The 13,895-nt window shown below is 33.5% G+C and overlaps 1 protein-coding gene across 13 annotated transcripts in view; it reads left to right on the top strand.

Moving 5' to 3' along the window:
- Positions 1–13,895, top strand: part of FER (FER tyrosine kinase) — a 438,558-nt gene that overhangs the window by 78,939 nt on the left and 345,724 nt on the right. For all 13 annotated transcript variants that reach the window (XR_009219711.1, XM_058538168.1, XM_058538214.1 and 10 more), the window contains one exon: positions 4,895–4,994. Coding sequence is in view for 12 of the 13 variants with exons in the window: in XM_058538168.1 (XP_058394151.1) it covers positions 4,895–4,994 (100 nt within the window). In the remaining variant the exon portion in view is untranslated. The remainder of the gene's footprint in view (positions 1–4,894; positions 4,995–13,895) is intronic.

Consider the following 13,895-nt stretch of genomic DNA (forward strand, 5'->3'; position numbering starts at 1 on the left):
AAGAAGGGAATTACATAATGAGAAAGGAGTCAGTTCTCCAAGAAGGTTGTTAGGCACATACACAATCCTTAATGTGTATGTGCCTAACAACATAGCATCAAAATACTGATAGAACTACAAAAACTGACAGAATTGGAAGGACTAACAGATGAATCCTCTATTACAGTTGGAGACTTCAATACTCCCTGTCAGAAATGGACAGATCCAGCAGGCAGAAAGTCAGTCAGGACATAGTTCAACTTAATAATACCATCAATCAACTAGATATAATGAACATCTGTAGACTGCTTCATCTAACAACAGCAGAATACACATTCTTCTCAAGCTCACATGGCAGATTCAACAAGATAGATGACATTCTAGACCATAAGTCACACCTTAATAAATTTAAAAGAAAGAAATCGTACGATGTCTGCTCAGAGATCACAATGGAATTAAATTAGAATTTGATAAGAGAAAGATAGCTGGTAAATCATAAAATATTCGAAGGTCAAACAACACACTTCTAAATAATATATGGATCAAAGAAGAAATCTCGAGAAATTAAAAAATACTTTGAATTCTAAATGAAAATGAAAACAAAATTTATCAAAAATTGAGGGATGCAGCAAAAGTAGTGCTTTGAAGGAAATTTATAGCATTGAATGCATATGTTAGAAAAGAAGAAAAATCTAAAATCAGTCATCTAAGTTTCTGTCTTAGGACATTGGAAAAACAGCAAATTGAATCCAGAGTAAGCTGAAGAAAAGAAATAATAAAAATTAGACTAGAAATCAGTGAAAGTGAAAACAGGAAATCAGAGAAAAGTCAACAAAACCAAAAGCTGGTTCTTTGAAAAGATCAATACAATCAGTAAGCCGCTAGCCAGGCTAACTAACAAAAAAACAGTGTGGGCACAAATTAATGGTATCAGAAGTGAAAGAGCAGATGTCACTGTATATCCCATGGATATTAAAAGTATAATGAAGAAATACTATGAACAACTCTAAGCCCACAAATTTGATAACTTAGGAGAAATGGGCTAATTCCTTGAAGGACACATCTGCTCAAACTCACACAAGAAGAAATAGACAATCTTATCTATTAAAGTAATTGAATCAGAATTAGTAACCTTCCGAAACAGAAATCAGGCTCAGATGGTTTCAGGCTCAGATTACTTTGCTGGTGAATTCTGTCAAACGTTTAAGGAGGAAATTATATCAATTCTCTACAAACTCTTTCAGAAAAAAGAAACAGAGGGAAACTTCCTAACTCATTCTATGTGACCAGCATTACACTAATACCAAACCAGACAAAGACATTAGAAGAAAAGAAAACTACAGATCAGTATCTCTCATGAACATAGATGCAAAAATCCTTAACCAACTATTAGGAAATCAAATCCAACAATATATAGAAAGAATTATACATCATGACCAAGTGGGATTTATTTTTTCAGCTATGCAAGGCTGGTTGAACATTGAAAATCTATTAATGGAAGCCATCACATCAGCAGAATAAAAAAGAAAAAGTACATGATCATATGAATAGATGCAGAAAAAGCATTTGACAAAATCCATCACCCATTCATAATAAAAACTCTCAGTAAACTAAGAATAGAGGGGAACTTCCTCAACTTGATAAAGAATATCTACAAAAAACCTACAACTAACATCATATTTAATGGTGAGAAACTCGAAGCTTTCCCACTAGCATTAGGAGCATGGCAAGGATGTCCTATCTTAGCACTGCTTGTTAACATCATACTGGAAGTCTTAGCTAATGCAGTAAGACAAGAAAAAGAAATAAAAGGTATACAGACTGGGAAGGAAGAAAAAAATGTCTTTGTTTGCAGATGATATTATTGCCTATGTAGAAAATCCAAGAGAATCAATTAAAAAACTCTTGGAACTAATAAGCAATTATAGCAAGGTTGCAGGATACAGTGGTAACATACAAAAGTCAATTGCTTTTCTATATACCAGCAATGAACAAGTGGAATATGAAATTAAAGCACAATACCATTTCCATTAGCATGTCCAAAAATGAAATAGTTAGGTATAAATCTAATAAAGTATGTGCAAGATCTATAGGAGGAAAACAACAGACCTCTGATGAGATAAATCAAAGAAATAATTGGAAAGATAGCCCATGTTTGTGGATGGGAAGACTTGATATTGTCAAGATGTCAGTTCTTCTCAGTTTGCTTTATAGATTCAACACAATCCCAGTCAAAATCCCAGCAAGTTATTTTGTGCTTATTGACAAATTTATTCTAAAGTTTATAGGGAGAGGCAAAAAACCCAGAATAGCCAACACAATATTGAAGGAGAAGGACAAAGTCGGAGGACTGTTACTACCCAAAAAGACACAGTAATCGAGATGGTTTGGTATTTGCGAAAGGCAATAGACAAATAGATCAATGGAACAGAATAGAGAGCCCAGAAATAGACCCACTTAAATATAGTCAACTGATCTTTAACATAGGTGCAAAGTCAATACAGGAGAGAAAAGATAGTATTTTCAACAAATGGTTCTGGAACAACTGGGCATCCATATGCATAAAATGAATCTAGGCACAGACCTTACACCCTTCACAAAAACTAACTCAGAATAGATCACAGACCTAAGTGTAAACTGTAAAACTATAAATCTCCTAGAGGATATCATAGGAGAAAACCTAGATGACTTTGGGTATGGTGATGACTTTTTAGATATAATATTAAAGTCACAATCCATGAAAGAAATAATTGATAAGCTAGATTTCATCAAAATTAAAAACTTCACGGGCCGGCCCTATGGCTTAGCGGTTAAGTGCGTGCGCTCCGCTGCTGGCGGTCCGGGTTCGGATCCCGGGTGCGCACCGACACACCGCTTCTCTGGCCATGCTGAGGCCGTGTCCCACATACAGCAACTAGAAGGTTGTGCAGCTATGACATACAACTATCTACTGGGGCTTTGGGGGAAAAAAAATAAACAAAAATTAAAAAAAAAAGAATTAAAAACTTCTGCTCTGAGAAATACATCATCAAAAGAATGAAAAGATAAGCCATAGACTGAGAGAAAAGATTTGCAAAAGATAACATCTGATAAAGGACTGTTATCTAAAATATACAAAGAACTCTTAAAAGTCTGCTAAGAAAACAATCTGATTAAAAAATGGGCCAAAGACCTTAACAGACACCTCACCAAAGAAGATACACAGATGGCAAATAAGCACGTGAGATGTTCCATAATATATGTCATCAGGGAAATGCAAATTAAAGCCTCAATGAGATATCACTATATACCTATTAGAATGGCCCAAATCCCAAACATTGACAGCACCAAATGCTGGTGAGGATGTGGGGCAACAGGAACACTCATTCATTGCTGGTGGGAATGCAAAATAGTATAGCCACATTGCAAGACAGTTTGGCAGTTTCTTACAAAATTGAACATACTCTTACCATAGGATCCAGCAATTGTGCTCCTTGGTATTTACCAAAGGAGTTGAAAACTCAGGCCACACAAAAACCTGCACATGGATGTTTATAGCAGCTTTATTCATAATTGCCAAAACTTGGAAGCAACCAAGATGTCCTTTAGTAGGTGAATGGATAATTAAACTGTGGTGCATCCAGACAATGGTTTATTATTCAGTGCTTGAAAGAAACGAGCTACCATGCCACAAAAAGACATGGAGGAGCCTTAAATGCATATTACTAAGTGAAAGAAGCCAATCTGAAAAGACTACATACTGTATGATCCCAACTGTATGATATTCTGGACAGGCCAAAACTATGGAGACAGTAAAAAGATCAGTGGTTGCCAGGGGTTGGGGGGAGAAGGGGATGAATAGGTGGGGCACAGAGGATTTTATGACAGTGAAACTATTCTGTATGATACAATGGTGGATTCATGTCATTGTACATTTGTCAAAACCCAAAGAATGTACAACACCAAGAGTGAACACTAATGTAAACTATGGACTTGGAGTGATAATGATGTGTCGTTGAAGGTTCATCAGTTGTAACAAATGTATCACTCTAGTGGGGGTTGTTGATAATTGGAGAAGCTGTGGGTGGGGGCCAAATGTATATTGGAAATCTCTGTCCTTTCTGCTCAATTTGCTGTGAAACTAAAACTGCTCTAAAAAATAAAGTCCATTAAAAAAAAAGGTAACCAACGAGTTTTTTTTTAAGGGGATTCTAATTCATTTAATCTATATCATAGTTATTGATATTTTTGTTTATTTACACAATGTCGTCCTCCTTGCCATCAAGAACATTGGTAATACAGCGTGTTAAAAATGGGCTCTGAGATTTTCGTCCAAGTTGCTTATCCCTCTTTTGCAAGGTTTTGATGCTGCTGATTTCTTAGTCTTCTCAGAAAGTATGTTAGAAGTTTTTCAGACAACGTCTAGGACTCTTATTTTTTTCTCAAATGCTATTTAAATGGCTTTTTGACTACAGGGTCAAGGACTTACATTTGTCTAGTCTTTCCATAGAAATAATAACCAAGTTCATGCATGCATGCAGTGATTGTCATGATGGCTGCCTGGCCAACAGTCATTGTTAGATGCATCTTCTTTTCAGAGATGTTGCAATGTCAAAAAAAAAAATTCACGTTAGAACTGGTGAATTATTACATATGTTATAATATTTCTGTACAAAGCAAATTAATTTATTGGTATTTAAATTTTAGGTGATGATAGTACTCTTTCTTAATTTGTTATTAAGAAATGTTTTTCATATGCTGTTGAATTTATCACTGATTTCTAAACTAATTTTTAATTTATTGTCTATAATTGTATATTAAAGATCAACTGACCAATAAGCAGTAAAGTACATGTCAATTAATGCTTTGGAGTTTAAGTACTTGACAAATGTAAGTTTAAGCATTTAAAATTTTTTTGCATTTCTTTTTTTGACAGGTTACAAAGACAGAATTAGAGAAATTAAAATCTAGCTATAGACAATTAATAAAAGAAATGAATTCTGCCAAAGAGAAATATAAAGAAGCTTTAGCTAAAGGTATGGCAAAATTATGAAAAACGTTTATTTTAGTGATTTTTATTTTTATCATTTGAAAGTTATCTTTATAAGTAGTGGAATGATTCCACTTAGACAAATTCACATTTAAAAAATATCAAAATAAGCCAAAATAGACTAATTGTCAAACTATGTAATGTCTTTCTATTTTTTTTAAATGATACAAGGTATTTTTGAATAGTTCATACAAAATGGAATTATGTAGCATTTGTAATAGAATGCAAGGAATGTTTAAAGTTTTTTCTCTAGCATCAGGTTTACTTATTTAATTACCAACTACTAAATAAGAAAAGTGAGGTTGTATTTGTTTAGAAGCCTTTTTAATCCCCTTTTTACCTGTGGTATTTAAACACCATTATAATCAAAAATTCATTTTATGGCTTAATTTTGCTTTCATAGCTTAATTTTATGTGTCTATGTTGTTCTAAAATTTTCACAAGCTTTGAAAGTAAATGGAAAGAGAAACGTATTATTTATGTTTTAAACAGAGATTTGTGGTTATAGTCTTTAATGTGACTAAACATTCTTCATATTTATATATTTTTTTTAAATGATAAAAGTCGGAGTTTTTTTTTTCTTAAATTTCTTCCTGGCTAGATAGTAGCTTTATTAGAAACTTTATTTTCTTTTGGATCTTAAATTTACCTTTCTCTTTTATTAATGTATTTTCTCTTTGTCTTTTACTTGTATATCATCTTGTTATTTTGTTGAGGTAAATGAAATTAACAGCTCCTAAAAATTTGGATATATCTTGCACAATGGAAATACTGTGTTTTTGTTGTTACTCCCAATAGACTAGAAGAGAAACTGATTTAGATGCGGTTCTCCCGCTCTCACTTCCTACTTCCTCCCTTTCTGTCTTCCTCCTCTTGCTCCTCCCTGCTTCCTACCTCTCCTCTTTCTCTCTGTCCCTCCTTCTCTCCGTTGCCCTCCCTTCTGCTCCCCATCTTCCATCCAACATTTACTTTATGTCTGCCTTTCTCCCTGTCTCCACCCATCCCCCCTTTACTTCATGTTTCTGCTTCTTGCAGTGTTTCTATTGCTTTTTAAGAGAAGATGAATTCATGTTCACAGTTTTCTTATTTTTACTTATTTTTCATGTACCCCAACCAATTTATATATATTTTTTTGCTGAGAAAGATTCACCTTACCCTAGCATCTGTGCCAATCTTCCTCTATTTTGTATGTGGGTCGCCACCACAGCATGGTCTAGTTCTGGGCCCGTGATCCAAACCCGTGAACCAGGGCTGTGGAAGCGGAGCTTGCTGAACTTAACCACTACACCACTGGGCTGGCCCCCCAACCAATATTTTGAGATTATGATCTCTTTATCAATGTAAACACAGCTTTTAAAATGCTTTTGTAATTCAATTATCTAACTTATTTAAGTGAAGAAAAGAAAAAAATGTCCTAGTGGAAAGATCCTAGACTGGAGTCAGATAGTCTTGGGTGTAAGTTTCAACACTGTAGGAATATTTTATAGATTTTCCAACGTCTTATACCTAATTATTCCTTTGTTATTTTAAAGAGTACTTTAGATAATCAAGAAATATTTACTGAGCATTGCTATCTTTAAGTTATTGAGAGTCAAACAGTATTTCCTAGGCATTCAAGGAGCTTACCCCTTTCTAGTTGATATTCTAACTTGGGGACTCCAAGTCTTAACCTCTTTCAAAATTTAGCATTTATACAAGAGATTCCTTGCTAAACCATCAAGAGTAATTTAGAAATAGTTTTGTACATTAAGCATTACTACTCAATCTGTCGAAGTATTTAATTTTATAAAGTTTATTACTTAATGCCTGGTTAGCATTCTCAAATTGGTACCCTATATTGTAAATATCCATCTTTAAATTCACCCAGAGCAAGTGATAAGTTAATCCAACTGTATTGTAATCCAGCTATGCTAAGTATCTCACACTAGGTTTGTATCTTTTGGAGAATGATCAGTTAGAAAAAGGATTACATAATTACTCCCAAGTCTTTCTGATACCTATTTTTAATGAGATAGTTTATTTTTATTTAAAAAATGAGATATAATTCTGGTGTCATAATAAAATTTTAAATATTTCTTATACCTAATACTTATATTATCAAAGATTATTCACAGATAATAAATGTTCTGTGTTACTTTTGATCAGGATAAAACACCATTTAGTCTTGTATTAGTAACAGGAAGGCAACTAGAAAATCTGAAGATCATAGTTTTAATTGGTCTTAAGAAGTGTATTATTTGAGTCTCTTAAGTTAAAACATGCGAGCCTATTTACATTTTTCTTTCTAAAGGTGTTGGTGATAGTATTTTCCTATTTCTAAGAATTTGATTATTTCCACTAAATCAGTTTATAACCTATAGAACATATATATATATATTTTCTTCTTTTTTTTTCTTTTGGTGAGGAAGATTGGCCCTGAGCTAACATCTGTTGTCAATCTTCCTCTTTTTTTTTTTGCTTAAGGAAGATTGTTGCTGAGCTAACATCCGTGCCAATCTTCCTCTATTTTGTATGTGGGACGTGGCCTCAGCATGGCTTGATGAGCAGTGTGTAGGTCTGTGTCCAGGATCTGAACCTGCAAACCCCGGGCCACCGAAGTGGAGAGCGCAAACTTAAGCACTACGCCGCCAGGCCAGCCCTAGAATATATATATATATATTTTTTTGTTTGTTTGTTTTTTTGTGAGGAAGATCAGCCCTGTGCTAACATCTGCCAATCCTCCTCTTTTTTTTTTTTGCTGAGGAAGACTGGCCCTGGGCTAATATCTGTGCCCATCTTCCTCCACTTTATATGGGACGCTGCCCCACCATGGCTTGTCAAGTACTGCATCGGTGCACGCCTGGGATCCGAACCAGCGAACCCCGGGCCGCCGCAGCAGAGCACACGCACTTAACTGCTTGCGCCACCCAGCTTGCCCCTAGAATATATATTTTTAAAATAAGCTCTTATATATAATTATGTTTTATGCGTGAGACATATGTAAATTTCTCTTTTATAATCAAAACTATCTTTATACTCATATTTACATGAAAAGTATAAAATTATATTTTTGAAAACTTTGTTTCTGTTTTCAAACTGGTTCTATATGTGTTTTAACATGGAAATAGGAGTTCTTTTGTGAAGTTATTTACTCTGTATAAGGATGATGTGACAGCAGATTTTTCCAACATTTACAGGCTTTATGTCAGAACCTTAGTTCATCTGGATAGGCCAGACCAGAGCATTTCTGGAATAGACCCTAGGGACTGCTGGGGCACTGGCAGTGGATACCCAAGCTATGGCTCTGCTGAGTATTAGGAGGTCTTGGAAAAGCTGTTTAAAACCACAGTCTGACATATAGCATTCAGCTGGAGAAGACAAGGCTTTGGGAGAGACAGGACTTGGAAATAATTCCTATCGTAAGGGTTAAATTCGGATTTGGTAGAAAATGGGTTTGGAGTCAAGGGCTCAGTTACTGCAACTGGAGGTTCAGCAGCAGTAGTAGATCAGCAAGAAGGCTGGGTTGATGCTGAAATTCCAAACTCTTGACCCCTGGTGTATGGATTACACAAAATACTATAAATTTTGAATGTTAGAATATATATCCAAAGAAACACTAATTTATGTTTAGTCTAATGTAAAATATAAACTCATTTGCAATATGAACGTAGCATCATTTAAATTAAATTTTTTTGGTAATATACCTTAAATATTAAACTTATTTTGCTCTGTGCTGTGTTGAGGGAGCAAATATTTGTCTTAAATTGACTTTGACTAATTTGGACGTTAACTTATTGATTATTGTTTATAACATGTACATGGAGAATAACCAAAATAATTTTAGCCTATTGAGCTGAATAATTTAGAGTGTTTCTTGATAGCAGCATAGAATAACAAGTTCTTGAATGCAAAATACACCAGTTTTCCTTTCCTATTGCCAGATTAAGTTCTGAATACTTTTAGCTGGTTAAACATATAGTTAGGTTTAGTCAGAAAACAAATTTTGTGAATCCATAAAGCTTGTATCTGAACTAAGGTTCTGACATAATGGCAGTAAATGTTGGAAAAATTTGCCGTCAAATCATCTTTTATAATGAGTAAATGACTTCACAAAAGAACTCCTATAGGATCATATTATCTATGAATAAAAACAGTTTTACCTTTCCTTTCCAATCTGCATCTCTTTATTTTCTTTTTCTTGCCTAATTTCCCTAGCTAGAACCTCCAGTATAATGTTGATTAGAAGTAGAAGGAGCAAACATGTTTGCCTTATATCTGAAATTAGGGAGAAAGTCTTTCACCATTAAGTATGAAGTTAGCTGTAGTTTTTCGAAGACTTTTTTTTTCAGGTTGAAGAAGTTTCTTTCTATTCTTGCTTTAAAATGGATGTTGGATTTTGTCATATGCTTTCTTGTATCTGTTGAGATGAATATTTTTCCTTCTTTTTAGGTTGATATTGTGAATTATTTTGATTGATTTTCACTTTTTTCAAAATATTACACCAATCTCACATTCCTGGGATAAACTCCTCTCAGTCATGATGTATTCTCATTTTTTATATTGTTGCATATGGTTGGCTAAGTTTTTCTTCGTAATTTTTCATCTATGTCTTTGTTTCTTGTAATATCTTTGTCTAATTTTCACATAAGGGTAATGCTATCTTCTGCATGATTACCTCCTCCTCAATTTTTTAGAAAGATTTGTGTTCCATTGGTAATATTTTTTAAATATTGGTAGAATTGACTTGTGAAGCCCTCAGGGACTGCTTGTTTTCATTTTTTCCTTTTTTGCGAAGGTTTTAAACTATAAATTCAATTTCTTTAATTGATATAGGGCTATTTAGTTTATCTGTTTCTTTTTGTTTGAGTTTTAGTAGGTTGTATCTTCCAAGGAATTTGTCCATTTCATTTAAGTTGTTGAATTTATTGGCATTAAGTTGTTCATAATATTCTCTTATTCACTTTTTTATATTTGTAGAATCTGTGGTGATATTTTCTTTCTCATTCTTGATATTGGTACTTTGTGTCTTCTCTCTTTTTTTCCTAATCATTCAGGCTACAGGTTTATCAATTTTATTAATCTTCTCAAAGGTCTACTTTTGTCTTCATTTCTTTTTCTATTTTTCTGCTTTCTATTTAATTGACTTGTTCTCTAATCTTTATTATTTCCTTCCTTCTGCTTGCTTTAGGTTTAGTTTGTACCAATTTTTATATTTTCTTAATGTGGAAGCTAAGATTATTGACTTGAAAACTGTCTTCTTTCTTGATATAGGAATTTGTACCATGAATTTCTCTAAGTACTGTTTTAGCAACATTCTATAAATTTTTATATATTGTGTCTTCATTTTCATTCAGTTCAAAATAAACTTTCTAATTTTATTTTTGTTTTTTTTCTTTGATCCATAGGTTATTTAGAAGTCTGTTATTTAGTTTCCTAAAGTTTTGGCATTTTTCTAGAGATGTTTCTATTTTTGATTTATAATTTAATTCCATTTGGTCTGAGAATATTCTTTTTATGACTATTCCTTTTAAATTTATGTCTACATGTCCTATGGCCCATAGTATGATCTATCTTGGGTAATGCTTCATGTTCATTTGATAAAAGTATGTATTCTGCTGTTGTTGGTTGGAGTGGTCTATACTGTCAGCTTGGTCCAGTCAGTTATAGTATTATTAAAATTTTTTATGTTCCTACTGATTTTATGTCTACTTGTTCTATCAATTATTGAGGGCAGTTGAAATCTCCCCTATAATTGTGGGTTTGTCTTTCTCCTCATAGTTCTGTCAGTTTTTTGCTTCATGTATTTTGAAACTCGGGTATTAGTTGTATAAGTAGTCACGATTGTTAAATCCTCCTGATGTCTCCTTTATCGTTATGAAATGACCTTTATTATTCCTGGTAGTATGCTTTGCTGTGTTATCTGTTGTATCTGATATTAATATAGCCACTCCAACTTTACTTTGATTAGTTTTTATTTGGTTTATCCTTTTAACCTGTTTCAGTCTTTATTTTTGAAGTGCATTTCTTGTAAGCAACATATGTTTAGTGCTTGCTTTTCTTTTTTTTTTTTTGTGCGGAAGACTAGCCCTGAGCTAACATCCGTTGCCAATCCTCCTCTTTTTGCTGAGGAAGGTTGGCCCTGGGCTAACATCCATGCCTATCCTCTTCTACTTTATATGGGATGCTGCTACAGCATGGCTTCACAGGTGGTGTATCAGTTCGTGCCCGGGATCTGAACCTGCGAACCCTGGGCCACTGAAGCGGAGTGCACACACTTAACCACTACGCCACCGGGCTGGCCTCCGTTAGGTCTTGCTTTTTTATCTTGATAATCTCTACTTTTAATTGGGATGGTTAGACTATATTTAATGTGATTTTTGATAATTTTAGGTTTAAATCTGTCATTTTGCAGTTTGTTTTCTCTTTGTTCCATCTGTTCTTCATTCTCCTTTTTCTTTTAAGATTCCTTTTTAATCTCCTTTTTTTCATATTAGCTATAGCTTTTTGTTTTATCTTTAATTTACTATTGTATACCTTCAAGTGCTATTATACCACTTTGCATATGTGAGACCCTTACAATAGTAGAGTCTTTGGTCTTTGTACTATTGTTGTGGTACATTTTACTTTTGCATATGTTGTAAACTCCACTATATTGTTAATGTTTTTGTTTTTATTTAAACAGTCAATTACCTTTAAAATTACAGCAAAACATCTCATATAATTATCCATGTAGTTATCTTTTCTAGCATTCTTTATTACATCTGGTATAATTTTACTTTTACCTGAATGACCTACTTTAACATTTCTTGTAAGTCTTTAGGTAATAAGTTCTTTTGGCTTTTGTACATCTTAAAAAGTTTTTATTTCACCTTCATTTTTGAAATATATTTTTTGTTGGGTATAGAATTCTCTTTTTGTAGTTTTTTTTCCCCTTCAGGTCTTTAAAGATGTTGCTCTAGTGTTGTCAATGAGAAATCTGCTCTAATCCTTATCTTTGTTGTTCAGCATGTTTTATTTTCTTTTGGCAGCTTTTAGGATTTTCTTTGCATCATTGGTTTTGAGCAGTTTGATCATGATGTACCTTGCTGTAGTGTTGTTTTTTTCCCCCTTGTGTTTGTGGTTTTTGAGCTTCTTGTATCTGCAAGTTTATAGTTTTCATCAAATTTGGAATGCTTTCGGCCATTATTTCTGCACGTATATTTTCTGTTTGCACCTCTCTTTCTGCTCTCCTTTGGAGATTCCAGTTACATGTATATTAGGCTGCTTGTAGTTGTCTCACAGCCTACTGATGCTCTGTTCATTTTTTTCCCTTGTCTTTTTTATCTTTCTGTTTCATTTTGGTTAGTCTTTATGGCTATGTCTACAAGTTTGCTAATCTTATCTTTTGGAATATCTGGATCTGCCTTTAATCTTGTGCACTGTATTTTTCATCTCAGGCATTGTAGATTTTGCCTGAATAATTATGATTTGAATCTTTTCTTAGATCTTCCATGGATCTATTTAACACATTAACCTAAGTTGTAAAGTCTTATTGGACTTCATCTTCCTTCCTTGTTTGTTCTGAGAGTTGTATGAGTTTATTCATTCCCAGATTTTTTTTTGTCTCACTGTAATCCTCCACTTTTATGTTGTAGAAAATATACGTTATCTTTACCTATATACCTTCACGCAGGCCCTTGTTCTTATGCCGTGTAGTACTTTTTTGCAAAGTTAAAAAATATTTTTTAAGAGTAAATGTAACGTATGCTAATTTTATAAAATGTAAGCAATACCATATTGACCCGTATGGTATTGAATTAAGTGAATTTAAATATGCTTTTGTTTTGAAGTTTTATAGTTTACTTGAAGATATACTGCAGTATTGGAAAAGATGTTCAGAATAACTGCCTCATAGTTAGGTATTCTGATGGCTAGAGTTACACTAGGGTTTTATATTTACCAAGCCTCAAAATACCCATGAAAGCATTTGTGGGGGCTTCTTTTACGTGGTAGAAGTCTGAATGCTTCTGCTTTATCACACATCATATTCAGGAAAAGGAAACAATACAAAATGAGCTACTCCACATTACATATGCCCATACCAGTCAGTCTAGAGAAGTTTGAAAGGAGCTCTCTTCAACCATTTTATAACAAGAGTGGGGAAACAAATTCTCTTTCAAATTCTTCTTTCTCTGTGAGAAACAAAAAAGAGTGCTAAGGGATTGGTAAACTTCCAGATTATTTATAAGCCCTCACTTACTCTAAGCAGACAGAATAAGAGGGTGCGTACTGCTAGAACTGTGGGGAATTAGCTGCAAGTCTCATTCAAAAGTAATTTTTTCCATAATTGAGAAGTAGATTTTCTTGAATTGCCTCTACATGCATTATGAATAGTTCTGTGATATTTTATAGCCATTTAAAATTGATTAGATCCATTGAGTTGTCTCTTTAGAGTACTTTAATTATGAAAACCAGTTTGAAATGAGTCCAGACTTGAGACAGATGGTTAAATTTGTGTTTGAATAAATCCAAATTTAAAAAAATGAATAAAACTTTTTAAAGGCTCTTTTAGTTGATTTCCTCATTTAAGCCACCAAGAATGGCAACTGGCCTTCTTACTTAATAATCTCTAAATCTTGGAAATCTTTAAAAATCAGAATCATGTATGGATAATGCATGGAGATCCTCTAGAAAAAGATTCTGAAATTCAAAATTCTCTCTCAGTTCAACATACAAAAGAAATGCATTTTGGATACAGAACTTGCTAAAGACCAAAGCAGAGTTCAAGCTATGTTTGTTGATCATCAGTTCTATTGAAGTAACCTGAAAGTGAGAGATTTTCTCTTTTTTGGGAGCTACTTATTAATAAATGATCTATCAGCAGCTAACTTATGGCATGAATGCTTTTCACTGCATGGAGCTTAATATG

The sequence above is a fragment of the Diceros bicornis genome, chromosome 1 (genome assembly GCF_020826845.1).
Source record: "Diceros bicornis minor isolate mBicDic1 chromosome 1, mDicBic1.mat.cur, whole genome shotgun sequence".
Lineage (NCBI taxonomy): Eukaryota > Metazoa > Chordata > Mammalia > Perissodactyla > Rhinocerotidae > Diceros > Diceros bicornis.